At 30.4% G+C, this 15234-nt stretch overlaps 1 protein-coding gene across 5 annotated transcripts in view; it reads right to left on the bottom strand.

Moving 5' to 3' along the window:
- LOC106457476 (tankyrase-like protein) overlaps positions 1 to 15234 on the bottom strand; it is a 167279-nt gene that overhangs the window by 51727 nt on the left and 100318 nt on the right. For all 5 annotated transcript variants that reach the window (XM_022383427.1, XM_022383428.1, XM_022383425.1 and 2 more), the window contains 11 exons: positions 13380 to 13499; positions 12787 to 12936; positions 12265 to 12378; positions 9872 to 9913; positions 9095 to 9158; positions 8560 to 8720; positions 6629 to 6705; positions 5292 to 5410; positions 2942 to 3161; positions 499 to 658; positions 258 to 334 (listed from right to left, as the gene is read on the bottom strand). In XM_022383427.1, coding sequence (XP_022239135.1) covers positions 258 to 334; positions 499 to 658; positions 2942 to 3161; positions 5292 to 5410; positions 6629 to 6705; positions 8560 to 8720; positions 9095 to 9158; positions 9872 to 9913; positions 12265 to 12378; positions 12787 to 12936; positions 13380 to 13499 — 1304 coding nt within the window. The remainder of the gene's footprint in view (positions 1 to 257; positions 335 to 498; positions 659 to 2941; positions 3162 to 5291; positions 5411 to 6628; positions 6706 to 8559; positions 8721 to 9094; positions 9159 to 9871; positions 9914 to 12264; positions 12379 to 12786; positions 12937 to 13379; positions 13500 to 15234) is intronic.

Genomic DNA, 15234 nt, shown 5'->3' with positions numbered 1-15234 from the left:
ACAATTACACAATACTACCCTTCATGTTTGTTTAACACAGTAAAGAAACAATTACACAATCTTACCCTTCATGTTTGTTTAACACAGTAAAAGAAACAATTACACAATCTTACCCTTCATGTTTGTTTAACACAGTAAAAGAAACAATTACACAATCTTACCCTTCATGTTTGTTTAACACAGTAAAAGAAACAATTACACAATCTTACCCTTCATGTTTGCTTAACACAGTAAAAGAAACAATTACAAAATCTTACCCTTCATGTTTGTTTAACACAGACAGGCCTAAAGGGGTGTTTCCCATTTTATCTTTCACGTCAAGTATCTTCATTTTCTATAAATGGAAGCAAATATAACTTTAATAAAAACCTGCCAGTGTGATTTTAACTCTAATAACATTTTAAATTTGATATTGATTGTAATCTAAGAACACTATAAAAATTCACTTTAACACAGAATGTATCCTACATCCATCCTTCAGAAATTATACAAACTAACCTGAGCAAGAAGCATGCAGGAAATGGTTGCTCCACAAGTAGCAGCTAAGTGTAATGGTGTTTGTCCATTATTATCAGCTATGTCAACAGGGCAAGCTCCCATAGCTCTGGTCAGGAGATCCACCAATTCTACTGGGTCTTTGTGGAAAGAATTATTCTCCCTGGGGAAAAAGTTCCAATCAATTTAGCTGTTTAGATGAGACAGTGGCCAAATGTAAAAGCAAGATGGACAACGTTATATTCACATATCACAAACAAACAAATCAATCTTGCAAAAAACAATGAAATCCCTCTTCTTGTCAGTCACACTGTAATATGCAAAAATATGTTTCTTTTTCCTAATTAGACACATCAGCAACCTGAAAGAACAGCCCAATTATTTGCAAGAATTAAAACAAATCCTCATCCAAAATATTTGCAAGAATTAAAACAAATCCTCATCCATCACACAATTAATATACTGCTGTAAAAAGAAGCTACAAAATTCTATATTTTTCAGAAAATAAAATCAGGGGTAGTGTAAATTATCTTTCCCTTCCCTCACTTATAAAAACACCATTCACTGTCTGAACCAACACGTGTAAAGTCACTTTGGTTTTGGTTGCTTTCAGAATAAAAAATTAAAATATAATTAAAAGTATGGAGAAACTGCTGAATTATGCTATCTATAAGATTAAAATTATTGTTCTATTAATCAAAAAATACACGATTAGTTTACAATGACAGTCTGTATCTTAACACTCTCACTACAGGTTCAGTCAAAATGGCTGAGTTCATGACTCCAAACTGACCATTACAGTTTCCATACTATAACTTTTAATGTTTTGTGTATCTTCACGTAATTTTGAAAGCTTTCAGTAATAATTAAGAATTTTTTAATGAAGTATTTTTACTAAAACTTTCTACATGAACATGTGAAGCCAAAGTGTTGACTGCTACGACTGCAAAGTGAGTTTCATGTTAAGATTAAAAATATTTTTCTTCACCTACAAATTCTCAAATTTTATTTGCGTAATCTCTAAAATCTCGTAAATAAATTTCCAAGTTTCTTCAGTAAATCTATATTTTATCTGCTATTTTCTCTACCCTAAAAATATACGAGGTTGGTCAATTTCATTGACCTCGTAACCACCCCAAAAAAATTTAAATTACCTTTTTTTTCTAGAATGACTTCAAATTGTGTCATGAAACTACATCTGTTTATTCTAAATAGCTTTAAACTTGTAACAGTATACATCTGTTTCTACTTGTTTTATTGTCCTTTACACATGTCAAACTAATATTACCACCATACATTACATTAACTTATCGAATTACATAATGCAAGGGCAACTCGTGAATTGCTCGTGAGCATACCTCAAGAAAAATTTTCCTTATTAATATTATTCATATTATCTGATCTAACCTAAAAAATTTCGAATTTTTACATTATAATATTAAATAAATAAACTGTGCACATGAAAAAGAAAAAATAAAGTACTTATCCAGCTCTTGTTTTTTAACCCCACTTTCTTATACTAATGGGTACTACTATACTAAATACTTTTTATTTAAATAATACACTAAAGAACACAGAATAATACCAGGTCAAAAGCAGATATGTCCTATGACTATCACAATCTTTCTGGCCTTCCAATTATGCAACAGTAGCTGTAAAAAATTCAGCTAAGCCAGTTGATGTATTTCCCGTGGGAATAAAGTTTGAACTGGAAGCAAAATAGACAATTCTCTGTACCAAAACCAACATAATATAATATGTCATTTGATAGATTCAAACCTTGATTTTCTATTGGTTATAAATAATATAGTATTAAACAACAGAGAGAACTATTGGAAATTTCTGAAAGAGAGGATGTTACAGGTGGGCATGACAAGAGAAGTCTGACTTTCTAGTTTATGGCTCTGTAACCAAATAAGATTAAAGGCTATACAAATTGTGCTTTGCCCGAGTAATAACAATGTTATATTGAGTAATTTACATTACATTTCATACTTCTTAGAGGGGTGTTAAATAAATTAGAGAAGAGAAGCCTAGAGAGAAAATGCCACAACTGTCATACTAGAGAAAATTGTAGATTTTATTTTGATATTGCCTCACAAAATTAAGAAATTAAAACTTATATAATATTAAAATTTCGATTATTAGCTACATTATGATGTCAAGCTCATCCTTATACCATGATAATAAAGAAGTTTAATTAAATTTTGAATGTAACTTAGTAAGACCTCTTGACATGTGCAGAAAAGGATGTCCGTATGCAGTAAAACTCATAGAAAGTGACCCCAAGCTAACTCTAGGCTTCTATTGTTACCATATTCCTTCTGTATATTTCAATTCCTGTTTGAAGAAGTTAACCTGTTTCTTTTATGTTAGACTTTCTACAACTAGCTTTACGTACTGAAACAATTCAATTTAACAATTCTAACAGGTCTTCTTTTCTTACCGAGTAAGTTTAAAGAAGGCATAATGGAGTGGAATTCTTCTGAAACTGTCAGTCACATCAGCTTTAGCTCCTTTCTGCAGCAGATAGTCCTGAACATCTAAAGACACATCTGTACCTCCTGCATGGCTATTCACTGCTAGATGAAGAGGGGTTTGAAGAAGACTGTTCGGAGCATTAATGTTTGCCCCAGCATCAACTAGCACCTTGACTAGATCTATATCTATTACAACAGGATAAAAAAATGGGCTGTTTAAATAGTAAAGAACATAAAAAACGGTGCACAACAGAGGGGTGTTCAGCGTAAACTAGAATTTTCTTTTCCATATGCTAGAAACAAGACTGAGATTAATGATTAATCAAATCAATAAGTTAAAAGTCCATCCATCTCTAGAAGTTCTCCTGTAACCTGCAGAGATGAGTTCAAAAAATAAAAACTTTTTTGCTTGTCCTAGGTGTTAGCCCATAAAAGCCTAAGCCTCCCCAAAGTCACAGAGATCTACATGTCCTTTGATGCATTCTACACACTAAATGTTCATATCATTTCCTGCTCTAACGATCAGTAACCACACAACTTTTGCCACTTTACCTCATGTTCCAATTATCAAAATTACAGACCAATCAACATAAAAACTGTTCAGTAAATTTTAGTTAATAATGGTTATGATAATGTAGTGACAAACAGTACATTAGATCTGTGTCCAACTTAGGGTCCATCTAAATTTCACACATAAAAATAATGTCAGATAAAAGAATGTCTACCTAATTCTACACAAAGCAAAAAGAGCACACCATTTGGGCAGATAGTGAAAGATTAAAAGCCCACCTCTGTGCTCACTCTTTTGATTGTCCGCCACTGGAAAAAATTAATTGTAACAGATACGACAGTTGTGGACATAAAACCTAAAATTTTTACTCATTGTTTATATTTTCCACTAGTTTTATTTTTTCACAATTATAAAGATTATGTTAAAAAAGTTACTTTACTTTTAAGTAACACACATGAAGGAATTGCAACCTACACTACAACTGGGTTTAAGATACTTAATGAAATTTGCTAACTGAACTCTTGAACTGTGGCCAAACTGTTTTCATTTTATTTTATGAAATGTACTTAATTTGTACAAGCAAAATTCATGGCATTCTTTCCACAAATTTAAGCCCAGGAAAACTTAAATGGTGTAACAATATCTAACAAAGTAAAAGAAAAGTAACAAATATTACATTTGCATTTTAATAGCAATACTTTATATATAGAAGATGAAGCACAAAAGAGCCAGTAATATTTACATAATTTGAACAACAAAGATCATTAACACAATTAACTACACATTTTAAATTCACTTTTATTTACCTAGAATAATTCCAAAGTTAAACCAGAACTAATATCCAATCTTTAAAGTTGAACCACATTTAAAAGAAAAGTAATCAGTAACTTTAGCTCAAATTACAAAATATCTACAAATTATTGACTATTATATAAATTTTTATTAAAAAATGAGATCATGTACAAAAACAGCAGTGATTAAAATGTAATACAAGATATTACAATGATGTTCTATAAGAGAAGTGCACTGTATGCCTAATTTATATAACATCAACAGTATGAGTAATTTAGGCTTACTGCAACAGAACCAATTTTCTATATTTAAATTCTATTAATGGACAACTTAAAAGGAATCTGAAGTAAAAGAAAAAAATAGGCAGGTCACATGATTTTCATCACCAATTATAGGCCTATTTATTTCTAATGGTTCACCAGCATTTAAACTGTAACTTTTAAATAATTTAACATGTTATCACAAATTTTAGAACTACTGGTTTTTATTTTTCATCACCGTTCAGCTTTTAAAACATAACTTTTAAAGTATCAAACTTAAATAGAAAAAGCATTTCACAGAGTCTTTTGTTTCTGATCGTACTGCCTAACTGACACATTCTGGTATCCAATGAAAGGCAATTTGTGCAGTTAATTGTGGGATACAAAGGATAGATCTGAAACACTATTTTTGTTTGTTTGTTGATAAGGACAAAGATCTATAATGTGCTATCTGTGCTCTGTTCACTGAAAGTATTGAAACCTGATTTTTAGGATTATAAGTATTCAGATTTACAAATAAGCAACACATCTCCAATTCTGAAACCAAAACAGAAAAATATTAAAAAAATGTAAAGAAAATAATCTGCAGTTAATTGGATTTTCAAATATTAGGCCTACTGGTTAATAAAAGAAAACACACAAACATGAGTGTTTGCAGCTTTAAAAAGAATAAGATCATACAATTCAAAATTGCATCAGGCATATGATAAATACCAAGAAAATATAATAAATGAACTATGTCAACATCTTTACCTGAGACAGGCATGTCAACAATGTAATGAAGGGCAGTGTTTCCATTCTTTGGATTAATGGCATTGACATCAGCCTTTTGTTGCACTAACAGGGGGACTAGTTTTGCAAATTCCACTTTTCTATAATAATAAATAAATAACCAGGCTAAAGAAAATAAATTCAAACAAAACAAGAATAGAAAAGAGAATATCTAAATCATCTTTTGCTTTTAAGGTAAAGGTAACAATCCAGAAATTTAACAAATCCACCTCTTGTATTGAAATCAAGATTATTCTGAACATCCCACAAACATTTTGATTAAAGTATGTAATACATAATACTATACATTTAAAATACTATATAGTTGGAATCTAACTTTAGTAATTATTATTTAACACCAAAAAGAACATTTCATGGCAGAGTGGCATAAAAAATGAACACCACGATTTTTTCTCAAACAGAATTAAACTCAGCGTAACAGAAGATAATTCTTTAATATTAGCTAACTCTTTTTTTGCAGTTTTGCTCTCTTTCCAAGTATCTTGGCTCAAATTAAATACTCTTGCTTTAAATTCCATACTATTTTAAGTAATAATTACTCTTAAAACAGAATAGTGTATAAAAAAAATGATCTGATACATTTTGTAAAAGAATGAACAATTAAGACAATTTTGTGTCAGTAAGAATACAATCATTTTATAATTCTAATACTCAAAAACTGATTCTAAAATTGAGTACACACAAGAAGTAATATTTACTGCTGCTGCAAAATAATTAAAAAATTTATTTATATCTACTTTTTTGTAAAATGTATTTAAATACAAATAATTTTGCTTTTAGTATATATCCCACCTATCAGATAAAATCCAAACGCCGATGTCAATCTAGTCAGCCATCATAGAAAATCAAATAAAAGTACGAAGCTGTGTGCTTACACCCATAACGTCTCAACTTGTACTGCCTTTCACTGTCTATAGATAGATGTAAGCACTCAGCTTCGTAACCTTATTTGATTGATTTTTTTATGATTTTCCATGACGGTTGACTAGATTGACATCAGCATTTGGATTCTGTCTGATGGATGGGATATCCCCAACACATTTGGGTGCTATAACCACAGACGTTATCCGTTATGACAGTAAGTGGACAACCTGGACCAATAACTCTAATGTGATATGTATACATCTATGAAACCAGGTGTCACATCTTAATTCATAACTCTAAAAACACATCCTGCTCAAAAGACACAGAAAAATATATTTTAATATTATGAAAAAAAAAAGGAATAATAAACGTCCTTAGTGACTTTTAATGAAAGTAAAACACTTTTGCTAATTTTAAATGGGTAAATTCTTTACCTTGCTGCTAAAAGAAGTGGTGGTAGATTTTGTTCACCTTTATCAGAAAAAATATTAACATCTGCTCCAGCCCTGATCTATAAATACAGAGACAAATGTACACATTTATTCAAATTCTCATTATTATTGTTAACATCATAATTGCAATAACTCCCCAAATAAAAAGTTAAACAAATATAATGTTGGAAACTTGTCCACCATAACTATCTGAATTTCATGGTGAGCTATGGGTATAACTAAATATCAACTATAAACATCAAAAAAATTGTAATATTTTTTTGTAGCTTTTCCATAACTATAAAGGAGATTCTTGAATGTAACTGCAATATTAAATTTAAATAATGTGTGATAAAAAGTCCAATCAATAAAACTATCCCTAAAAAATTATTTAAAAGGCTTTGCAAGCAGCATATAAAAACATTAATAACTTGAAAATAATTAACAGTTAAGCCTAACCCAAATTAGGCTTAACTGAGCAACTTTGTATACCAAGTACTTGTTTATTCCAGATATTCATGCAAAGTTATAAACAGGCTATCTGCATTAGCCATTCCTAATTTTGAAATGATAGAATAGAGGGAAGACATAATTAACAGCACCCAATGCCAATTCTTGAGCTCCTCAACCAATTAATGGATTTAGCTATTTCCCTTGAAACCATTTGCATCCCCAAAGTACAGAGTGCATTCTTTCTCTTCAGCAACCCTCAGGTGTACAGATCAGCATGTTAACCAACAGGCCATGCCCTGCCTACAACAAATACTCTGTCTTAATGCCTTCTTTAAAGAATATACAATGCTGTGTGGGTATTCACTATTTCATTTCTACACAATCAGCTTTGAATTGCATGCAGAAGTTTTCTAAAAAAAAATACAGTACCAAAAGTGTTTTTGATAACTATGAAAAAATATACCTTTATACATTATGAACTTAGTGACATTAGTGCAAATAAGAAATATATAAATATTTACTACATCTTTCATGCTTCATACATAAATTACTTTAAGCCATCAAGGCTGAAATTACCAATTCCATATTGTGAATAACCCAAACTTATGATATTTCGAAAACACGAATATTTAGGCTTGTATGAAATACAAATATTAAGCCTTAAGCTGCTTATTTCATAGATTATTAACTTTTCAAAAGCATAAAAAAAAACATACGGATAATTTAAATCACTAAAGTTCATAGATGCTGTATTACATTTTAGTAAAAACTTCAGGATTACTAATCACGCTTTGAACACATTTTCCTAAACTATCTATGAACCAAATTCCTTGTCCCTAATAACATAGAATCACATAAAAAATTAAAATGGAAATATCAAAGGTACTGAATCTAATAATATTCATTTCTGCCGAGGTCCCCTGTGTCTTATCCAAAAAAAAATTAATCATTTCACTCAATTCTAATTCACAGTGTTGTAACATGCAAAAATACAGTATTTCTCACTATGATGCAATATGTGGTACTCTACCAGTAGTGAAGAGTATAAAAACAAGCTGGTAATTTGAGAGTTAAACAATATTTACCCTTAGTAATAATTTTCATCTAACTGACATCAATAATATAAAAAAAGTGACAACTTTATTTAAGTTTCATATATTAACTGTTAATAACTGGGAGAAAAATAACAGCTAAATATTTACAGACTAAAACTTCATGCATATTGTAAACAGAAAAAAACATTCTGACTATCAAAAAAACAGCACAATTTAGCATATCAAATATGAAAAGGCACTAAAAAATATACATAAACACAAGAATTTAAAACAATAAATGTCTGCAATGCTGATTTTAGTTCCAGTATTTTGATGCTTCTGTCTAGTATCAGTACTACGAAGTGTCACATTTAATCACATAGGATTAAAGAAGTTAAAAGAATCACTTTATGGTTCAATATCACAATAAAACTTATTTATACTCACCAAAGCCTCAGCTGCCTCATAATTTCCAGCAACAATAGCAGTGACAAGGGGGGTTCTACCTTCTGAATCTCTGTTATCAATAGGTGGACGGTGGGCTAACAACACTTCTGTGGCTCGCCCACCTTTACATTTGGCAGCCAGGTGTAGTGCTGAACAAACATCTAAAAAAAAATACACCCAAAACAGTTATCCAATAAAATTTAACTTAGCATTTAACTATTTTTTTTTATTGACAAAATAAAGAATAATGCATACATTTTGAAAATGTGGTGTTTGTGTTCCCAACTTTGTTATTTATTGTAACTTAATATTTCTTTTTTGGGGTGGGGGTCTTAAATATATTTTTTTCATGAACTATAAAACAATGTGGTAAAAATTGATCACCAACAAGTGTATGTAAAACGTAAACATTTTAATAATATTCCACAATACATATTAACTTTTATTTAAACTTTGCTTTTTTTAAACATTTTAATGTATGAAAAATGTTCAATTAAAAGAAAATAAATGACCCACATGTTCTTTCTTTACTAACCTGCTCCTGTTTTCTTATCTTTAACCAAAGCTGATACATCTGAACAAAGATCTTCAAGCAAAAACTGAAAATATAATTCATAAATACATAAACCACTGCTCTTAATACCACTCTTCCAAATAATTTCAATAACATACTGTTGATAAAGAGAGAGAAATACTAAATCAACTTAACAATTCTTAAATCTCTTTGTATTATAGCTAATTATCTGTACTACCTCAACCTCCAAAATAAAAAACACAAAAAAGGTGAAAATCTAAGTTCTTTGGTATAATAAGTAACACTAAGAAATATATCTACAATATAATCTATACAATTTTTCTGAAAATCTGTTAATTACCAAATATTTTGTGTGTGTGTGTGTGTGTATATATATATGGTAATTTTATGGATGGCCCAAAAATCGGTTTTTGAGGAACAAAAAACATAGTATTCTTAAGATTTTTGTGTTATTCCTTTAAATTTGTAGCCAATATAAACAAATGAGCTACAATATTCAGGAATCTTTACACAATAGAGATCAGATAAAATACCCTTAGCTATATAAATTAACACTTTGATGTGAATCATTAAACAACAAATAGTATTTAGAAGAAAGAACAATGGAAAAAATCAAGGCATAAATTTCAAGCATACTGAATACAGCATATCACAATCTACCACATAAAAATAATAACCAGTAAAATACAATCTTAAATAGGAGAAAAGCCCTATATTCCAAGAAAAATAAATATATATTGAATTTTATTCATTAAATAAATGCATTTGATAACTTACTTTGATAAAGTGTAGAAGTCGTTTAACTGATTCAGTTCTTTTCTGGGTGGAAAAATAAATAAATTAATTGAAATAATGTAACAGTAAGATAACTTGTTTTTGCTAGTACCAACTACCAAATCAATTTTGACATGAAATGTATTAAAAGGAAGAAAATATTGTTGATTAAATGAAATGTCATATACAGAGGGTTGAGTATATCATATTCATATGACTTTGAATATGTTAATTAGAAAGTCTTATGAAAATAAAAGCCAATATAATCTCAGTAGTACAGAATGTATCAGAACTACATTTTGACGTTGTTTGGCATTTAACTCTCTCTACAGGCTCGGTCAATTCGACCAAGAAATTTACCTCAAATTAAGTTTTCATACGAAAACTTCTAATATGTTTTGTGTATCTTTACAAATTTTCTCAAGCTTTTAGTAAGCACTAAGAGTAACTTGTAGAAAAAACTCAGAAATTTTAATGAAGTATTTTCACAACATAAAATTAGAAACTTATTAGGTTAGATAAGGTAATGAAAAATAATAATGAAAAACAAAGAATCTTCACAGGATATGTTCATGTGCACCTTGTGCATTACGGAATTCGATATGATAACACAAGCTACAAGTTTGCCAATCATTGGTAAACAACAGAATATAAATCAACTTGGGGCATTAGGATCCAGAAATAGCCCTGCAGTAAGTCATACTCCCCAGTCATTGTAAGTGAAGTGTGTAAGATTAGAATTCATGAAAATAACTTTTGGTGGCAAAAGCCATCCAGGTGCCCCAAGTAACAGCACACAATATAATCAAGTGATTTACAACTTGTGTAGCAGGATTATTAGTTAGACACAGGTCAAATGTCAATAAAACAATAAATGTTACAAGCTTTAAGCTACTTAGGATAAACTATTGTGGTTTTATGTTACAATTTACAGTCATTCTAGAAAGAAAAAAGGTAAGTTAGATATATTCTGCTCTTTTTTTTTTAAGGTGGTTACAAGGTTGGTCAAATCAACCAGGTATGTACAAAGTTAGGGTTGAAAAAATAACAGATTAAATCTAAAGTTTTACTGAAAAAAAAATTATATCATTTAGGTGATTTTAGAGGTAATGCAGATGCAGTTTGACTATTTCCAGATGACAAAATGTATTTTTAATCTTAACATGTAAATCACTGTGCTCGAAGCAGTCAACACTGACTCCAGATATTCACTGATTTTTTATGTACAACAAAAGACTTGTAATGTTTCCTGGAAGCTCGCAACTTTCGTGAAGATACACAAAACATGTCAAAAGTTATAGTATGGAAACTCTGAAGGTTACAGGGTTGATCATATTGACCAAGCCCACAGTGAGAAAATTAAGATGCAAAACATTTATATACTCCCACTCAAATCATAAAGATGTATTTAGATCAAGGATTTAGAATTTCCAAGACTGGGATATTCCTTGTATTTAAAATCATTGGTAAACAACTTGGTGGTGATTTATAAGATTAAAATCTGTGAAAATAAATTTTGGTAGCAAAAGCCATCTAGGTGTCCCAAGCAACAGCAAACAATATAATCAAGAATTATTGGAAAGCAACACTACTCATGAATACAACTGTTCCAGCAACATGCCCATTCAACTGTTGCATACCTCAAGCAGCTGGAAAATGAAACAGGTATTCATACTGTTTAATACGAAGAAAAGCCAGTTAAATTTCCAAATGCAATGCCTATCAATTTCTGTGCAATTAGACTGTTAAAATGGGTTCCAAGTAAACATCCTCCTCCTATACTATAAAGACTATGGAGAACAGCAGGGAGGAGGGGTATGCTTTAAACATGACAAACTTAAGATAAGAGCATTTCACAATGCAAACTATATTGCCAGGCTATTGTGAAGATGCGCAGTTATCAGAGGGAGTATGACTGAACATGGCAAAACAGACTGCAGACATGATGAGGATCCAAAACCATTTTAATATAATGTACTCAACCACAGTATAATATTCAAAAAAATGTTTATACTAAGAAGATAGATTAAAACAAATATAGTCAAGAAACACAAAGATTTGTGAAACAAGTAAAGAATTTTAATAAGTTGAACATTCATACAAATGTTTAGGAATTAAACACATTTGGCTTCTAAAAGCTTTTTACTGGTTAGTAAAATAAATTTTCAGCTTTCAAAAATATCCTTTAAAATTTCTACAGAACATACCTGAACAATTAAAAACTTAATCATAACTAAGTAAAATTAAATTTACTGTTTAATCTACAAACCTTACATAAAATAGAAGAGACTTAAACTTCTTTAGTGGCACAAAACATTCTGATTCTCTTAGTTCATACAATTATCAACAAAAAAACATATCTGATTTATTCAATGCAAATAAACAATACAACTCACTGTTGTCTTCAGAGACCACAGAGCTTCTAACAGGGGTGTACGACCATTACTGTTGTACCTCGTGGCCATGTGGCGCAAAAGTTCACGAGGAGAGGAATCAGGTGACTTACTTTCCTGGAACATGTGTACAATAAATTTTCATTCCAAGAATCACAGAACTAATATTATTGTAACAGAAACAGACAACCAAACAACTGAAGAGTCCTTTTCAGGTTATTTTTAAGCAACTTCTAGTATAAGAAATTAAATTCAGTAACATAAATTACACTTATACAGTGTATATACACAATACCCTACTGTTAATTTTATAATTATAGAACCTCCTACCATCTAGAAGCCCATTCATAATAAGCTTTTGCATCTTATAGAAAGCAACAGATCTTTTTACCTAATGCACTTGAAAAGAAAATTCAAAGAATACATATTCTGTGTTTAAAAGCTTCAGAAAGAAGAAACATTAGCATAATTAGAGTTGAAATCTACTGTGTTGCAACAAAATGATCTGTTCTGTGGTGTACTTACCGCACTGAGAAAAGCTTTCAATAATGGCGAGATATCTTTGTCTAAAGCCTGCTGGATGAATGAATGTAGTAAAGTACCACCCACAGCACCTACACATGATGTAAGTTCACACCCATGTTCTAAAAACACCTTGGCTAAGACAAGACAGCCCTGAAACCCATTTTAGTGGATATTTAGTAAATAACAACAATGAAGATTAAAGTAATATTTGACTAAAGAACCATATGTTTAAAATTGATACACCAAAAAAACGTTTATACATGGATTTCTAAAAATTACATACTACAATTTCCAAACCATGTTATCTCTACAGACGTAAAATTACTCCTCTCTGAAACATTTTTTTCACTGTCGTTAGGAGAGATATCAGAAAAACAAAGTTATCCCTTATTTTTTAAACATTCTCTAGAATACTTTAATTCCCCTCATTGTTAAACCAACCACATTTGGGTCACTTCAATTGCTTTTGAGCTATGTTAGAAGACTCATTTAAATGCCTGTTAAACATTCGTTAATCTGTTTATAATTATCCTAAATATAGCAAAACATTTAAAATTCTGTTACAGTGTTTTACAGTAACAGGTTTTTCTTACCTTCTTCACAGCCAAAGAGAAGGCAGATTCTCCTGCTTTGTTCTTTTCTTTAGGATCACAACCATGAAAAATAAGAAGCTTGGCTATGTTTTCCACAAGCTGATCATGTTTTCTCTGATTCTGAAGCAAGAAAAAAAAAATATCCTCATTATTTAAAGCTGCATTACATAGCAACATGGAGAATAACTAACAAAAGTTGCTCTTTCCATAACAAACAACACCATTCAGAACAGAAAAAGAATGGTTGCCTTCAAATGTTCTACAATTCAGATGAAATTGGCATCTTTAGCTCTATGGCCCCTGGCACCAATTTTGAATTCCTTTCTGTGTATATACTGCATTATATTTAAAATTTAATTAAACCATTTTATTTTCATTATATACTTATGAAATGAACATGATAATGTATATTATAATTTGAATTGCTGTGTTATCTAAGTTATAATTCCTTTACTTCAAAAGAAACCTTTCAAAAAATACTTAAACTTCAGTTTTCGTGTCATGTTACCCATGAGCTATTAAAAATCTCAACTTCAGCACAGGTTCAGCACTAGCCACATAAGCTGGCAGTCTACATCTGTATGTATATGTAAAGTACATGTGTTTGAGATATTTCACAAGTGATATCCAAAGTCCACAAGTCGCTTTGTCTGGGAAACAGCTATAAATTTTCCAATCCTTAACAAGTGCCACACCCACCTTCTATACTTTCCCTCGAGATCTACTACGTACATGCAGCTTGTAGACCCAAGTGCATATACTCATTAGAAAGAGATCAGTTTATACATTTTCTCCACCAGCAGTTAATTTGAAATTGGCACACAGTATTCCTCACAGTATACATGTAACTGTTCTTAGTATTCTTGTGTGCTTGATCAAGTATAGCATTTATGGTGGTTTCTTACCTAAATATGTTATGATCAGAGAGACAGTTAAACTGTATTTAGGTCTTACTATCATATTTTAGTTAACTGTGTATTATTTGTGTTTTAAAAATCATGTTTGAAAGGTTTAATGATTTTTATAAGTTTAACTTGTTGCCTGGATTGTAAAAGTGAATAATCAAGACGGCATCATTCGCATGTGCAACTCATTAGCGTAAGGAGTGCCTGTGCAGGTGTGCCCGTATAGTAATAATAAAGCCCCAAGCAGACCAGTTTACATATCCTGCAGAAACGATAAAAGACAAAGAATTGAACAGAAACAATTAAAAATAAACTAACTGAAAAAATAAAGATGCAAAATTATTCATATTAAAAACCAAGTTTCAAAGAACTTCTACAAAGAGATAAAAGGTATGTATGTATTCCCATTTCTTCATTTTAAACATTTCATTGCAGTGTATGTTGATGATAATAGCTGGAGATATAGCAGACAAAATGGAGGTTCTAGAGATTATGGAAATAAGATATGAAACTGTAAGATAATAAATAGTATTTTTTATACTTCATATAAAAATCAACTTGCATGTGAACTATTCATAGTCAGAGTGCAAATAACTACACTAAATAACTAATTTTTTTATAAGAAAGAGTAGAAAAAATAAAAATTACATAATTTATTTTTTGAAAATACCAACTTTTACAAATTTTTGTCAAATTTTAAAAAATTTCATCCACTAGTTATATTTTCGGAACAAAATATGACAAGAGCGATGTTAGCTGCCAAGAATCCTGGCAGCCAGGTCTAACAGTATTAACTAATAGAAAACCATTATTTATTTAAAATAGTACATGCAACATCGCCCATCTCAAATTCTAAAACACCATTTATAAAATTTTGATGTAAATGAGTGTTCCGGCCACCTTCTGAATAAAATTAAAAAAATATTAATGCGCTTCAAGCTCAAATCTCT

The sequence above is a fragment of the Limulus polyphemus genome, unplaced genomic scaffold (assembly GCF_000517525.1).
Source record: "Limulus polyphemus unplaced genomic scaffold, Limulus_polyphemus-2.1.2 Scaffold336, whole genome shotgun sequence".
In the NCBI taxonomy this organism is placed as follows: domain Eukaryota; kingdom Metazoa; phylum Arthropoda; class Merostomata; order Xiphosura; family Limulidae; genus Limulus; species Limulus polyphemus.
The sequence above is the reverse complement of the archived record's forward strand: the minus strand, read 5'-3'. Positions and strand labels throughout refer to the sequence as shown.